The 14,015-nt window shown below is 32.6% G+C and overlaps 1 protein-coding gene and 1 long non-coding RNA gene across 4 annotated transcripts in view; one reads left to right on the top strand and one right to left on the bottom strand.

Moving 5' to 3' along the window:
* LOC141486334 (uncharacterized) overlaps positions 1–11,755 on the top strand; it is a 29,248-nt gene extending 17,493 nt beyond the window's left edge. Inside the window, exons 3-4 of the long non-coding RNA XR_012467777.1 lie at positions 2,079–2,264; positions 10,696–11,755. This is a non-coding gene — a long non-coding RNA (uncharacterized lncRNA). The remainder of the gene's footprint in view (positions 1–2,078; positions 2,265–10,695) is intronic.
* Lnk (SH2B adapter-like protein Lnk) overlaps positions 1–13,187 on the bottom strand; it is a 35,206-nt gene extending 22,019 nt beyond the window's left edge. For 2 of the 3 annotated variants that reach the window (XM_074184087.1, XM_023174683.2), the window contains exons 1-5: positions 12,693–13,187; positions 12,379–12,637; positions 10,434–10,782; positions 10,202–10,377; positions 1,284–1,583 (exon numbers count right to left, since the gene is read on the bottom strand). In XM_074184087.1, the coding sequence (XP_074040188.1) occupies positions 1,284–1,583; positions 10,202–10,377; positions 10,434–10,782; positions 12,379–12,637; positions 12,693–13,021 (1,413 nt within the window). In that variant the 5' untranslated portion in view covers positions 13,022–13,187. The remainder of the gene's footprint in view (positions 1–1,283; positions 1,584–10,201; positions 10,378–10,433; positions 10,783–12,378; positions 12,638–12,692) is intronic. The other variant, XM_023174684.2, reaches the window with a different exon arrangement.
* Between the last annotated feature and the right edge of the window lie 828 nt (positions 13,188–14,015).

Here is a 14,015-nt window from a genome sequence, read left to right as displayed (position 1 = left end):
TTATATAGGTACCCAAAAAAATTATTGGTGCAATAAATGTTTGAATTGGAGTCCTTCCATTTCGAGACATTTATAAACTCGGTTTTTCATATTATTTATTGCTCTTAATACACTTATTTGCTGTATTATTGCGAAATCATTCAAAATCCTCAATCTCAAGTCTTCCACATTTTCTATCTCTCTGCCAGCGTAAATCCTATTTTTCAATGTCCCCCATAGGAAAGAGTCCAAAATAGTAAGATCTGGTGATCTTGCAGACCATCTTATTGTCCCATTATTTGTCTCGAAATAGAAGGACTCCAATTCGAACATTTATTGCACAATTAATTTTGATGTGTATATAAATTACTTACTTCATTTCAATTTTCATTATAATTATAGTGTTCGTTTCGGATGTTATTATTGCTACCATTTTTTTTGTGCTCATCAAAACACATATAACATATTTTTGTTGTAGATATGTTTCAGATAATCATAAAAGGTTTTCTTATTCAAGTTCATTGTAGAAAACGCTCAGAGCAATGGGAAAAATATGAATAGGTACCTAAAAATGAAAAAAAAAATTCTCGAAAAACTCTACGGTACATAGGGAGACGTGAAAGTTGCTATTGTGTTTTTATTCAACTCAGTCAACCAATTTTCAGGGCCGTAATTTAAAAGGGAATAATTCACACAATTATAATCGAATATTACCGAAAAATCCCGAAATATAAAATTGAATTCAATTTCTCAGTATGAAGTGAACGTCTACGATCCAAAAACAAAAAATACAGGTTCTTATTTAAAAATTCAAAGATGAGGGTGGCCCAAGTCAGATGACACCCTGTATAAAAGATTCATGGATATATTCTGAGAGCCCACATCGAGTGCCAGTAGCAAAATGTGGACAGATTTTCAATATGTCTGCGAATAAAGAAGATATAGGCAAAAAAATAATTTGGGATTTTTTGGCTTTTCCTGTATATCTCCAGAACCAAAAGAGCTATATTCGATTTCTTTACATCATTGAAGTTGTCTCTAAAATACACAATTTTGGCACAATTTAACCGACACTCTATCTCTTATCGTTTACGAGATTCCCATGTACAGAAACGAATTTGAATAGCCCTGTATATATAGGTGAACTGTATTTCATACTTTTATAATTCGCCATAATGAAGTATCATTTTATAAAGAAGACAAAAAATCTTACTATTTTTCTGTTTTGAAAATTTTAAAATGTCTCACCAATTAAGCTGCAATGATTCTATGACAACACACATCAAACACTTTTTTTATCTCACTTGTCTAACTTCCGGAATGGGAGGTACACGTCTATCGTGGCCATTGGTTACTGCTGGTTGAGATGTACTACTAGGCATTGGCCCACTAGTGCTTCGACCCATGGAAGACTGGTGTTGCTGCCTTGCGTTAGGATTTAGGATATAGTCAGTAAGTGTGACATCTGAGTTACCACCACTTTCTAGAGGAATAGGCTGGGACCGAAAGTGCTCCAACATCTCGTAGATGGATTGGAACCAAAAATGCTGAACCCTGCATTGACCTTGTTCATTTATTGTCATTCGCAGATGTTTCGCTCGCCCTATGAATATAATTAGACAAATATAATCTATTTGTTGTACATAGAAAATAATAATATTAGCTGAATCTTTCACAAATATTAAGCAAAATATGTCAATAAACTATGTATTGTTAATGTGTGCGCTCACACCGTCACGAAAAACCGACACCCCGACGTGAGCATCGTCTTTTTTAATTTATATGGCCGTTGCTCTTTTAGTCAAGCGCATTTGACCAGACTCCTCCTGTCCATAGTGAATAGAAGCTTCGTCCAGGAGCTCAGCTGTCTTGCTCGAGGCAATGCTGCCACCCTAAGTTTTCTCATTAAATGTTTCTTTTTTTTACTAGGGGGCTGCCAGTCCCCTCAATATGACTTTCACAAATAACACATCTATTATCGCACTGACGACCTCGTCGAATACGTCGACATCCAGTCTGGTTACTGGCGTAGGGGGCCGCCAGTCCTCTCAAAATGTCTTTCACTTCAATATTTATTCGAACTTGACTTTATTTTTCAGAAAACACCTCACTTTAGGACTCCACTACAACCACGACATCCATGTGCCATCGTTGAGGACGGTTGTTATTGGCATAACATATGTTTGCGTGTGAACTGGCAACTGTGTTCACGATATTTATTCAAGCGTTTTTGAACCTAGAACACGTGTTCTAGGTTCAAAAACAAACAAAACAAACAAAAAAAGGTATACATAAATATATATTTTTTCATCATGTTGTATGATATTTAGTAACAATTTATTGATTTAAAGATAATTTACTGTGATTATAAGTCACCCAACTAAATTTCTTAGATAAATCATTTATTACACACTATGAATCTGCCATTTGGTTTTTACAATATTGCTAGTTTCTTAAAAAAAAAATCAATTAATAAAAAGTGATTTTAGATGGATATGTCTAATAATCAATGAACATTTTTGATATACATATTATTTTTGGAAAAAGACCATTGTATGACTTGCAGTTTAGTAACCTGTGTATCAGAAAATATCATAAGTGTTTCAATATGCTCAGATGTAGTAGATATATTTTGGCAGTTGGTTTAGATCAGAGGTTCTCAAACTTATTTTCGCAATCATTATTTTAATAATTAAATTATGTGTCATGTAAAAATAAGACTTTCTGATGAAGGTAATGTAAATCACAATTTCGTAATGTTAGGAACACTTTTATTCATGTTATTAAAACAAACATTGCAATTTGAATAATTTAACAAGTTTGTTAATTTATGATGCACTGTTTGGAACCTTTGGTGTAGTAATGAATATTACTGAAGTTCTTTCCCAACACCAAATCGTTACTTGGTGATCGAAACACGTATCGAGGTGTTAAAAATAACGATTTGGTGTTGGGAAAGAACTCCAGTAATATTCAAATATGTTAATATCAGGCTCGAATTTACTCATAATCAGCCTTAAGTCATCTGCAACCGATTTCTCTTGTTAGTTAGCAACGTTGCCACAGCACTAAATCCACGCTCACACAAATACGATGATAGGAATGCTATCAAAAATCGTTGAACAATGAACCACAATCCAGGGTACAATTAGATAGATAGATATTCATTTATTTCTACAGAGTATATGTAAATCTTGTATAAAAGTTAAAAGAAATACTTTATCCGAGAAATACGTCAGTGAACAAAATTACAAAAGAGTAATATGATACAAAATTTGAATAAAACACGTCACATACACATATAAGTATAGAGTTGATAAAATAAAATTTAAAATAAACTGTTAAAATATTAATCTATAGTATAAGGCTCTATATTGCATAAACATTCTTTCACATACTTCAGAAAACTGCTGGCCATCTCAATGTCTCTTATATCCTGTGAGAGAGAATTTAAAATGTAATCGCACTGTAGTCAGTACTTCTTTCATATAGAGATTTTTTATGTATCGGATATAAAAAATCATTCCTAAATCTTGTTCCATACTTATGTGTTTTATGATGCTTTTCAAAGTGGCTTGGTTGATTTACTAAAAATTTTAATGACTCAAAAATGTATATCGCTGGTACTGGTAATAATTTGTTCATTTTGAAGATTCCTCCACACGAGTCTTTGACCTTCATACTAGAGAAATACTCTGTTCAGCTCATGACTGGAGCCCCAAATGATAATACCAAACCTTATTGCAGAGTAAAAATCAGCATAGTAGACAGTCATAAGAACATCACTGTCAACATTTTTTTTAAGAATTCTCATAGCATATGTAGTTGAAAGTTTTCTGCAAAGATTGTCTATTTGATTTACCCAACTCAAGGTGTCATCCATGTATATACCCAAAAACTTCACAGAGGTGTTGCAGGTCCCTCTAAAATCATTGAGAGTGATGCTCTTCAGTATCTCCATGCTGTTATCAATTTTGAACATGACGCAATCTGTTTTTTCATCATTTAAAATCAATGTATTTTCCAGAAAAAAGTTTTTTGTCCTTTCTATTACAATACTACCATGTTTTATTATGTGTGGTAAATTTGCACCTGTCAACAATAGGTTAGTATCATCAGCATAATCAACTATGTGAGCGGAATTGTGGGATTGGCTTTTGTAGCCAAAATTCTTGGTATCCATTTCAGAATTTTATTTTTATTTCCTCGTTCGTTATCAGTTCTACGAATATGAGTTCTTCTTCCAGCTGGGGTGATCCTGCTGTGTTGACATTTGAAAATGGATCCAACACCCAGTCCAGTATTTCCAATTTTAAAATGTCCTGGAATCGTTCTGCGAAATCACTGTGGAGGTTCTCCAAATGTTGGCAGTGAACAAGCAAGTCGTCGTTCTTGTAGTAATCTTTATTATAGGATACATCCTAATCTTACAAGACATAATAACTAATTAACAATTTAAATTTCCACAGTGCCAAAAATATTAATAAAATTCAAATCTGTATATAGATAATATCAATAATGAAGATTAACTAAATAAAAAGATAATAATAAAAAATATACAATTTATAAGACTCAATGTTGAAAACCAATATTTTTATAGTAACTATATATAATATACATATTTTCCAACTAACGCTCTAGGTATTCCAATAATTTACTTTTAAACCCTCTTACAGTATTTTCCTCTTTAATGGCATTTGGTAAATTGTTAAATTCCCGTAGTCTCTTGTAGAATAAGTTTTTCGTTCCGCCACCAGTGTGAGTTCTATATATATGAAAATTATTATGAGATCTTGTCTCATGTTCATGTATTTGATTATTAAAAACCAAAAATTCATTAAAATATGTTGGTTGGAGACTTTTGGTTATTTTAAATATAAAAACCATTGTTAAAAAGAATAATCGATTTGAAATCGACAGCCATTGTAGTATATTTAACATGTGATCAATGGAAGTATAACGACTGCACCTTAATATAATTCTCATGCCCCTATTTTTGAGTTTTTGAAATTGGGAAAGCCTATTTTGGTTTATTAAATGCATTAAAGTTGGACAGTACTCAAAATGAGGTTTAATTATACAATTATATGTTAATATTCTGGAGTTAATAGTCAAGTTATTTGCTATCCTAGAAAAAAAATTAATTTTTTTGTAATTTTTTTTTTATAACGTACTCAGCATGACTGTTCAAACTCAAAGGTTTATCTACAATAACTCCCAGATACTTTAATTCAGACACATATTCCAAGGTAGTGTTACCAATTTCAATTTTTATTTCATTATAATCAATAGAGTTCAGTTTATATTTAGTTGTTATCACCATAGCTTTTGTTTTATCTGCATTTAATTTTAATTTATTCATATGTAAATATTTTTCGATGTTCTTCATAGAACCTTTGAGAGTATCTACAGCATCATTGAGTTCTGTATTCGAAGTATAAACTAATGTATCGTCTGTAAACGGATTAAGTTCATGCAGCCCAGGAACATAATAAATATCATTTAGGTATATAATAAATAAAAGTGGACCAAGTACACTTCCCTGGGGAACACCAATGTTGATATCTATCTCATCAGATATTTTTGAACCAATTTTTGTTTTCTGTTTTCTTTCACTAAGATAACTAGGAAACAATGCCAGCACAGAGCCTGTTAACCCATAATAATTTAATTTTTTTATCAAAATGTTTCTATCAATTGTTTCAAATGCGCGCTTGAAGTTAAGAAAGACAGCTACAGTGTATTTATTTTCATCATACGCATTTTTCCATCTAGAGAAAGTATACTGAATAGCTGATTCACAGGAATGATTTTTTCTGAATCTTGACTGTTTACCTAAGAATAATTCATTATCATCCAAGTATGCAACTAATTGTTCGTAAACTGCTAGTTCATGGACTTTCTCCAAAGTTGGTAGAGTATTAATTGGGCGAAAATCGCTTACTTCAATTGTATTACTAACCTTTGGTATAGGAATAACAGAAGTTATCTTCAGTTGATCTGGAAATATTCCTTTATCCAGAGATGTATTCACCAGGTTTAATATCACATACCCGAAAACCTCGAATGTTTCTTTTAAAAATTTGCTATTCAGTACTTCACTTGTTTTTATTGTCTAAGGAATGAATAATCTTCCGCAGTTGAGTCATCGTTAATAGTTTAAATTTGGAAAAAGAACTGTTTATAACTGAATAATTTGTGGATGACCATTCATCAGATTGAGGGCTACTCTTAGAGATATTTGAAATACTATTAACAAAGTAATTATTGAAATTCTCAGCTATCTCATGTTCATTTTCACTAATTGTTATTGAATTGTTTTCACGAAAGATGATTTTATTCATTTTACTATTGTTAACCGGATTTATTATTGATTTGAGATGTTTCCACATCTGTCTTGGATTATTACGATTTGCGTCAATTTCTTGTTCATAATAAAGTATCCTTTTCTTTTTTAACATATTAACATACTGATTTCTAACAATTTTATAGTTTTCCCAGAATTGTTCACGCTGAGGTGAGCTGTAATTATTTTTAAATGTTTTATATATTGTGTTTCGTTCCTTAGCTTTATTTTTCAATTCCAAATCATAGTAAGGTAACTTGTTATTTTTTATTGAGATAGTGTGTTCAGGTGTAAGATTATCTATAATTATTTTAGTTTTATCAAATATTTCATTCAAGATTTCGTTAACATCGATTGAATTCAATAGCCATGTTTGATCAATTAGTTCAATATTTATGTTTGAATATGTCTCAGAAGTAATATTTCTAACAATCAGCTTTTTTTCAGGAATATTTATATTAGATTTGAAACAACTGACAGATATCATTGAGTGATCAGTTATCTTAGGCGTATGAAAGACTGATGTTTGAACATCGCAACAGTTAGTTACCACATAATCTATCAAGGTTTTTGTGTTTATTGTAATTCTAGTACACTGCGTCACTATTTGAGCAAAACCATACATATTTAACAAATTTTTGATTTTTATATTATAAAAAGCATTGTTATCTGCATAATTAATATTAAAATCACCCAACAGTATGAAATTATTTTTAAGAAAATATTTTCAAATAGTTCCTCCAAACAATCAATAAATATAGCATAACTTGAACTGGGCGAGTGATACAGATCTCCAATCAACCACCTCTTATTTGATATGTTTACTTCAATACATCTCATCCAATAATTTCCAGGAATAATACTGCTCTTTCGAATTCTGTAGTCCACTCCCTCTCTTATAAAAATTAGAATTCCTCCTGTATGTCGACTATCACTGTCACAGCGGACTGCACTATAGTTAATGATATGTATTTCGAAATCTTCTACATCCTTGGTAACTCTTGATTTACTAAGCACTATTATTGTGGGGTTATAACATACAATATAAGCAATTATTTCAGTTTTATGTGGCAAAAAACTTTCAGTATTTAAATAAATGATGTCTTCATTAAAATTGGGGCAATCATGCACTTCCATACCTTTTCTTGTTGTCAATAGTTTTTTGAAGGAGGACACTCAACCTAATGTGGGTATGTTATTTATATATTTTATATATTTATTTTCCCCTCTGTTCTTACTTTCTTCTAACTGTTTCTTTATTTTATTATAATATTCTCTTTGGGCTTTGGTTTGATCGCCAAAGATAGTTGCTTTGTATGTTTTAATTTTATTTTTATTTTGGAGAATTTCTTTAGCTGCTTCTGGCTTTGCCATCACTCTTCTTAGGGGTCTATTTTTACCAGGTTCATATTTTCCAATACGTTGAACTCTATATTCAAGATCTTCTACTTCAGTTTCTGACAAAATTGTTTTTACTGTATTCATTTAATCTTCTATTCTCTCTTTTTTATTTGTTTTAATTGACTCTTTAATATTTAATATAATAACATTTTTAGATTTCTTCTTTCTTTCCTCCAGTTCCATAACTATCTCTTCAAAATTGTTGACTTCTTGTTTCTCCTTTTGCTTCAGATCTTCCACTTCTTGCTTTAATGTATTCATCTCCTTTCTCATGTCCCTTATTTCTCCAAGCAGCTTTGGAACACTTTTAAAAGCCTCCCGGCATTCTTCACAAAAGTACAGTAAGCTCCTTTTTTGTAATACTATGGCCCTCACTTCAGATGTGGATATTCCTGAACAGTTAAGGGTAGAATGTGTTGTTACTTGACAACTATCACAACATACCCCTTCACCAGGAGTAATTTCTAAGTTACAGGTATTGCAGACCATTGTAGGGCAATTGAAGGATACTGCTGACAAATTGGGGAAATTGCGAAACTCACGTCTGCCGATATTATTCTTGTATAAGAGCAATTCCGCTACAAAAGTAGCAATGACATTTTTTGTTTTAATCAAATTCAAGTCGTCATCTTAAAGTTGGAGATTGACATCATTAAATAATTTATACAGGTCTGTCAAGTATGCAATATCATTCTTTAAAGTGATGAGGTTGTCGTGCAATTCTTTGTCTTTGCTTTCCAAGAACTCTATTACAGAGTCAAATAGATAGTAAAATCGAATCAGTTAGTTACCTTTTGATAACCAACGCACTTCTGTGTGAAATAGTAATCGGTTAAAATCTTCATCATTAGCAACACAAAGCTGATTAAATAATCTGTCATTTAAAGAGCTGTTTCGGATTTTATTGACTGCTCTGATGATATATTGCAGTAATTGAGAGAGGCGCTCACGCAACCAAATGTTGCCGATGAATGACGCAATGTACATCGAGCACATCTAGAATTTTATTTTTTAAGTACGCTATGAAGCCTTTGTGACGTCCTGTCATAGCCGGGGCGCCATCCGTGGCAGCTGATATAATATTTTTCAATGCAATTTCTTTCTCATCACAAAATTTTCCCTGTGTATTATATATGGTTTCTCCTCTTGTATCCGTCTCAAAATGTCTGACAAATAGTAGTTCTTGATATATTTTCTCATTTTTAATAAACCTCACGTATGACAACAACAATGCTTCATTGGTTGGTAAAGTAGACTCATCTAACTGAATTGAGAATTTAGAAGTCTTCAGATGATTGCACAATGACTCTTCAATGTTTTCAGCCATCTCATCAATTAGTCTTTGCAAGGAACTATTGCTCAAAGGAATTTTTCTGATAATATCTGCCTCTGATTTATGAAGCACAGTAGTTACTACTTCTTTTATTGCCGGTAAAATTAAATCCTTTCCAATAGTGTGAGGTTTATCTGTTCGAGCAATTAGAAAGGATATTGTAGGAAGCTCGGAGTCCGTCGTCGTCTTGCTTAGGAGCCGCTGAAAAAAGTTTTGACACAGTTGGCTGAGCTGAGTGTTTCTTTTCCAGTTCTTGAAAATAAGTCACACTTTTGTCTTTTTTATCTGAATGCATTTTATTCAAATGATCTTGTAGCCTTGAGGGTTTCATCACTTCATTTGAAATTTTTTTTGACAAAGAAGGCACACAGGCGAAGACGGATTTGTGGGATTATCAATAAATCCATATTTTATATATTCCGCGCTATACTGCCGTTTCTTCTTTTTTGCCGAAGTAAAGAATCGAATATTCAAAACTTGCTAATGACACCACTCACAGTATTCACCACCTCACGTACAGCACTTTACCTAGCTAGTCGTTAAATAAATTAACTTGTTTTCATAATATCGTCGAATGACATTACAGGCTGGATGGCGCGCGCGCTTTTATATAAGACAGCGGGCGGGCCTAGTACTTTCGAGAATGGAGACTAGAAACTTCTCGATTTGCATTGAAGCTTACCGCCATCTATTGTACAGTTTGACAAATATCGGATAGGAAATAGTTACCATCTAGTCCCCTAGATGGCGGTACATGATGAAACGCGCGTTAGGTGTAAAGGAGCGGTAAAGTTTCTGTTAAAAGCAAAAAACATTTTTAAATTAGCCATCGCCCCCCTAAACCGCTTCAACGCCCCCCAATCTTCTCTGTGTCCTTTACTGCCCCCCCTATAGGCCACCAGCGCCCACAAGGGGCGTTATCGTCCGCTTTGAGAAAGACTAGTTTAGATTACAAGTCTACAGCTGACAATTTCAAGATTAGTGGTTAAATATGATGATTTAATTTTTATTTTTCAAATAATTTCATGAATAAGACAATAATTAGGAAGATAGATGGATGGCTAATTGGTAGATATTCCAAGATATCGGTTGATAAATGTCAAGTCCTTAAACAACAATACCCAAGTTGAAATATGGCATACCTGAAAATTGAATGTGAGAACAAACTCGCCGGTTCTTGTTTCACTTTGCCTAACTAAGAATCGTCCGTGCCCAGCAGCACCATCATGTAGGACTTGCTGAGCAGCTTCAGATCTTCCCAATGTCCCATGAAACCATAGCTCTGATTTCAGTGTTTGCCCAATGTCATTTTCTAATGCTGAAATAGCAAATAATATACTGTTTGTGACTCAAGTATATAAAATATTAACTCACAACTCATAGGATCCAAGGATGAGGGACATATTTCAAAATTAGAACTGGAAGATAGTCGATCACCTCCTCTCCCTGGATGTCTTGGCGGTAAGTCGGGTGCATCGGAATGATGATGATACTCTTTCATGTGATCATGCCCTTGACCAGTATCTGACCCCCCAGGGCCTGAACGCATGCAATATCGAATTGTTGCTAGCCATGATCTCATATCATCAGTATCATGAGCTTCTATAACAAACTCCAAATTGTTACTTGCTTTCAGAACGAAGGTGTTTTCATGGTCTGGCATTTCCAAGGCAGTTGTTTCCCTAGCTTCAGTGATGAGAGCACAGAAAACTCCACTTCGAGGCTATAGTTGAAAAAACAAAATGAGGAACATGAAACATTTCCAAATCAAGACAGTTCCTTAGTACTTTTTGTCATACAAAACTAAAAAATAGAAAAAGTTAATTTTGTACTGATATCACACCAACACTTCGGTCTACTGCTTCTGGGATGCTTGTGCACAAGAACTCATTCAAAATTGTTTGGATCAAGATACTTGTGTCAATCAAACTAAGTGTTTCTTATCATCCATTGTTTTGGAAAAATGGAATACTGATCTTGATGTCTTTATTTATTATAAATCATTTGCCTCATTCAAAAAACATCAAATTATACTACTTTATTGCATTTGGTTGGTCATAGATGGTAAGATGTAGCAGTTTCCCTATTAAGGCCTTCAAGGAAGCCATATTGACATTTAGTGAGTAGTTCGAATTTATTCAGGAATTCCTCAGTACTTTTCTATATTTTCTGGATCAACCTTCTCATAAATAGGAATTGTTTTGAAATCTTTTAGAAATGATTGAAATTTTCCATATTCGTCAGATTTGATAAATCAGTAATATAAATTGATAAGAACTCATAAAAGTTATTTATTAGAGACATCTGTGTTAGTAGATTTTTATTTTTTCATTTAAAGTATTATATTTTTCATTTCGTTCTCGTCAAAAGATTCAAAATCTGATGCAAGGATTCTCTCCATCAAATTTGTCAAAAGTTTTATTTACTAGATTTTTTGTGAAATATTTGGCAAATAAGTTAGAGATTGGGCTTTTATCACAGACCTTCATATTATCAATTGTTAAAGATATATTTGTAGTGGTATACAGAGTTGACCTGTAATATTGAATTAATCTTTGGTTCATGAAAATGAATATAGTTCATCAGATAACGGTTTATGTACTTAATATTATTAACATATTTCTATGTTAAAAGTATTCAGTGGAGTTTGATATGATACCTTAAATGGATATAAAATAAATTTTTTTGTATGTAAATATCTTAAGAACCTCTCTTGGACCTTTTCAATAAGATCAGTATCATAGTCAGTAGTAGGATTTCATATAGAGCTAGCATATTCCAAATGTGGTTTGAAGTGCATTTTATATTAGAGCCTAATAAGTGGATTGATCAAGCAGTTTTTAGAACCTCTTATAACAAAAATCAAGGACCTTGAACACCTTTGCATTGATAATCTGATAGTGTTTGCTAAAATTGATAAACCAGTCCATTAAAAAATAATACTGCCAGCTTCAAATTCATAAAGTGCATTGATAAATATGTTTCTGAACAATTTTTAGACTCATAGTAATCATCTCAAAATTCACAAAAAGTTCAAAGTTCTTGTTTGCTGCTAAGGTATTCTGTGAATTGACCAAATCTATTCCAAAGTAATAGCATATTTTGTATTTGTTGATTTTCCATTTCATGCACTTAATGGATCAAGTATTCTTGTTAAATAGAATCGTTAAATAGAAGGCTTTACAATCTGTGTGATTTCCAGTTATCATCTACATTTGCAAGCAGTTTGAATTATAATTAAAATAATAATATGGTGGCGTCTTGATCAACAATATGTACAAACAGTAGGTAGATCGCCCTTCTAACAATATAGTTTTACCTTTGGATTCTTAGGAGGTGAGTAGAATTCTAGCATGTACCCTCCAGTGGCTTTCACTAGTTGTAACCTACATCTTTCCCATCTAGGTGGTCCACTAGGCTGATCCAAGGTCTCAGGTGTTGAATAGTTGACAATTCCCTCCTTTCTACATTCCACTACAATCTTTGCTAATTTGGTTTTATTGTGTGCTATATCTACATCATCAGAATGTTGCTTATGGAAGAGATCTTTACTTTTTCGTAATACTTTAAAGCTGAGCCTACAATAACACATCAAAAGACTTTTTTCAGTAACTATATTGAACAACATTATACCTTCTGAAAAATGGCTTGTGGGGCATTTTTGGAGAGCCTTCTTCATTATCTTGTATTTCAGTTTCATTTCTTGTGCCAAGACCATTTGAAATTTTTGTGTTGTTCATTCTTCTTCTATTGAAGTCCATTTCAAATTGTTCAGTGAAAGACTCCATGAATTTTTTCAAGAATTCTTTGTGAGTAATAGTAGACTTAATAGACTCAGGTAAATTCATGTTCATGTACTGCATACAACTTTTCGAAAAATCTTGAGCTGCTGCTTGTGCATGTCTTTCACAAAAATCTATCCAAGCACCGTCTGTTGTGGTGGACTCGAAAGCGGTTGCCATTTTATCTATTACCAGTCAATAGTAATATCAATTGATTAATCCATTTTTATTTCATAAATTGCTTCCAAAATCTATTGTTTTCAAATACGTTTACCATTTGACGCCATATAATATTATACCATAATTGACTTGACTTATGGCATGGCTTTGACTTGACATTTTTAAATTTTGACATCTATAATTTCAAATTTCATAGAATCAAATGTCATTCACAGAACACACGTTAATAACAAGCCGAGCTTCCAATTGCGCCTGAACAGGAAGCATCGGCCAATAAAGAAGAGAGAACAAGCCGAGCTGTTCTGTTGCACTGAGGTGTAGTAAAATTCCAGACATCACCAGAAGATGGCAAATAATCCTTTTGAGGATAAAATGGGAAAATTTTATTTTATGGGATACTCACGGATTTTCGCGAATTTTTCTGTGATGATACTACGTTATGCTAGGAATGAACCTTTTTCCTGAAGTACGAAAAATCACTCACTAGCAGCGCTAGTAGTTCGGTAGGGACAAACACTGCCTAATCCTCATATGAACATGTGGTAAAGTACAATTAAAAAATAATGTTTGTAACAGAAAAAGATATTCCTGGAGCAAAACTAAAATTTGCAACTGTAAAGGATAACAATGTTGTGACATTAAAACGTTGGCACGCATGCCGTAATTTAAAAGCAACTGGAAAAAAAGTTAATTAATAGACAGGTTAGTATACAGACTCCAGTAAAAGAGTAGCGGTAGATTCAAACTGTAATATATGAAATTAAAAAGAATTATGAATTTCAGATTTATTTCCGAGTGAAATATGAATCAAATATAGATGGTGATGAAATAAATTTAATTAAATATAAAAAATGAATATGATTCAATAAATGATTGAGGTTATATCTCATTCTAATCAATGGTAATTAACGATGAAAAATTTACTATTCATTTCATGTTTACATATATATGAATATTTATTTTTGGTACTGTTAAATCCACTCTCCTCGAAGCA

The sequence above is a fragment of the Leptinotarsa decemlineata genome, unplaced genomic scaffold (genome assembly GCF_025532065.1).
Source record: "Leptinotarsa decemlineata unplaced genomic scaffold, Ldec_3_MD MMD2_tig00026354_RagTag_RagTag, whole genome shotgun sequence".
NCBI lineage: Eukaryota > Metazoa > Arthropoda > Insecta > Coleoptera > Chrysomelidae > Leptinotarsa > Leptinotarsa decemlineata.
The sequence above is the reverse complement of the archived record's forward strand: the minus strand, read 5'-3'. Positions and strand labels throughout refer to the sequence as shown.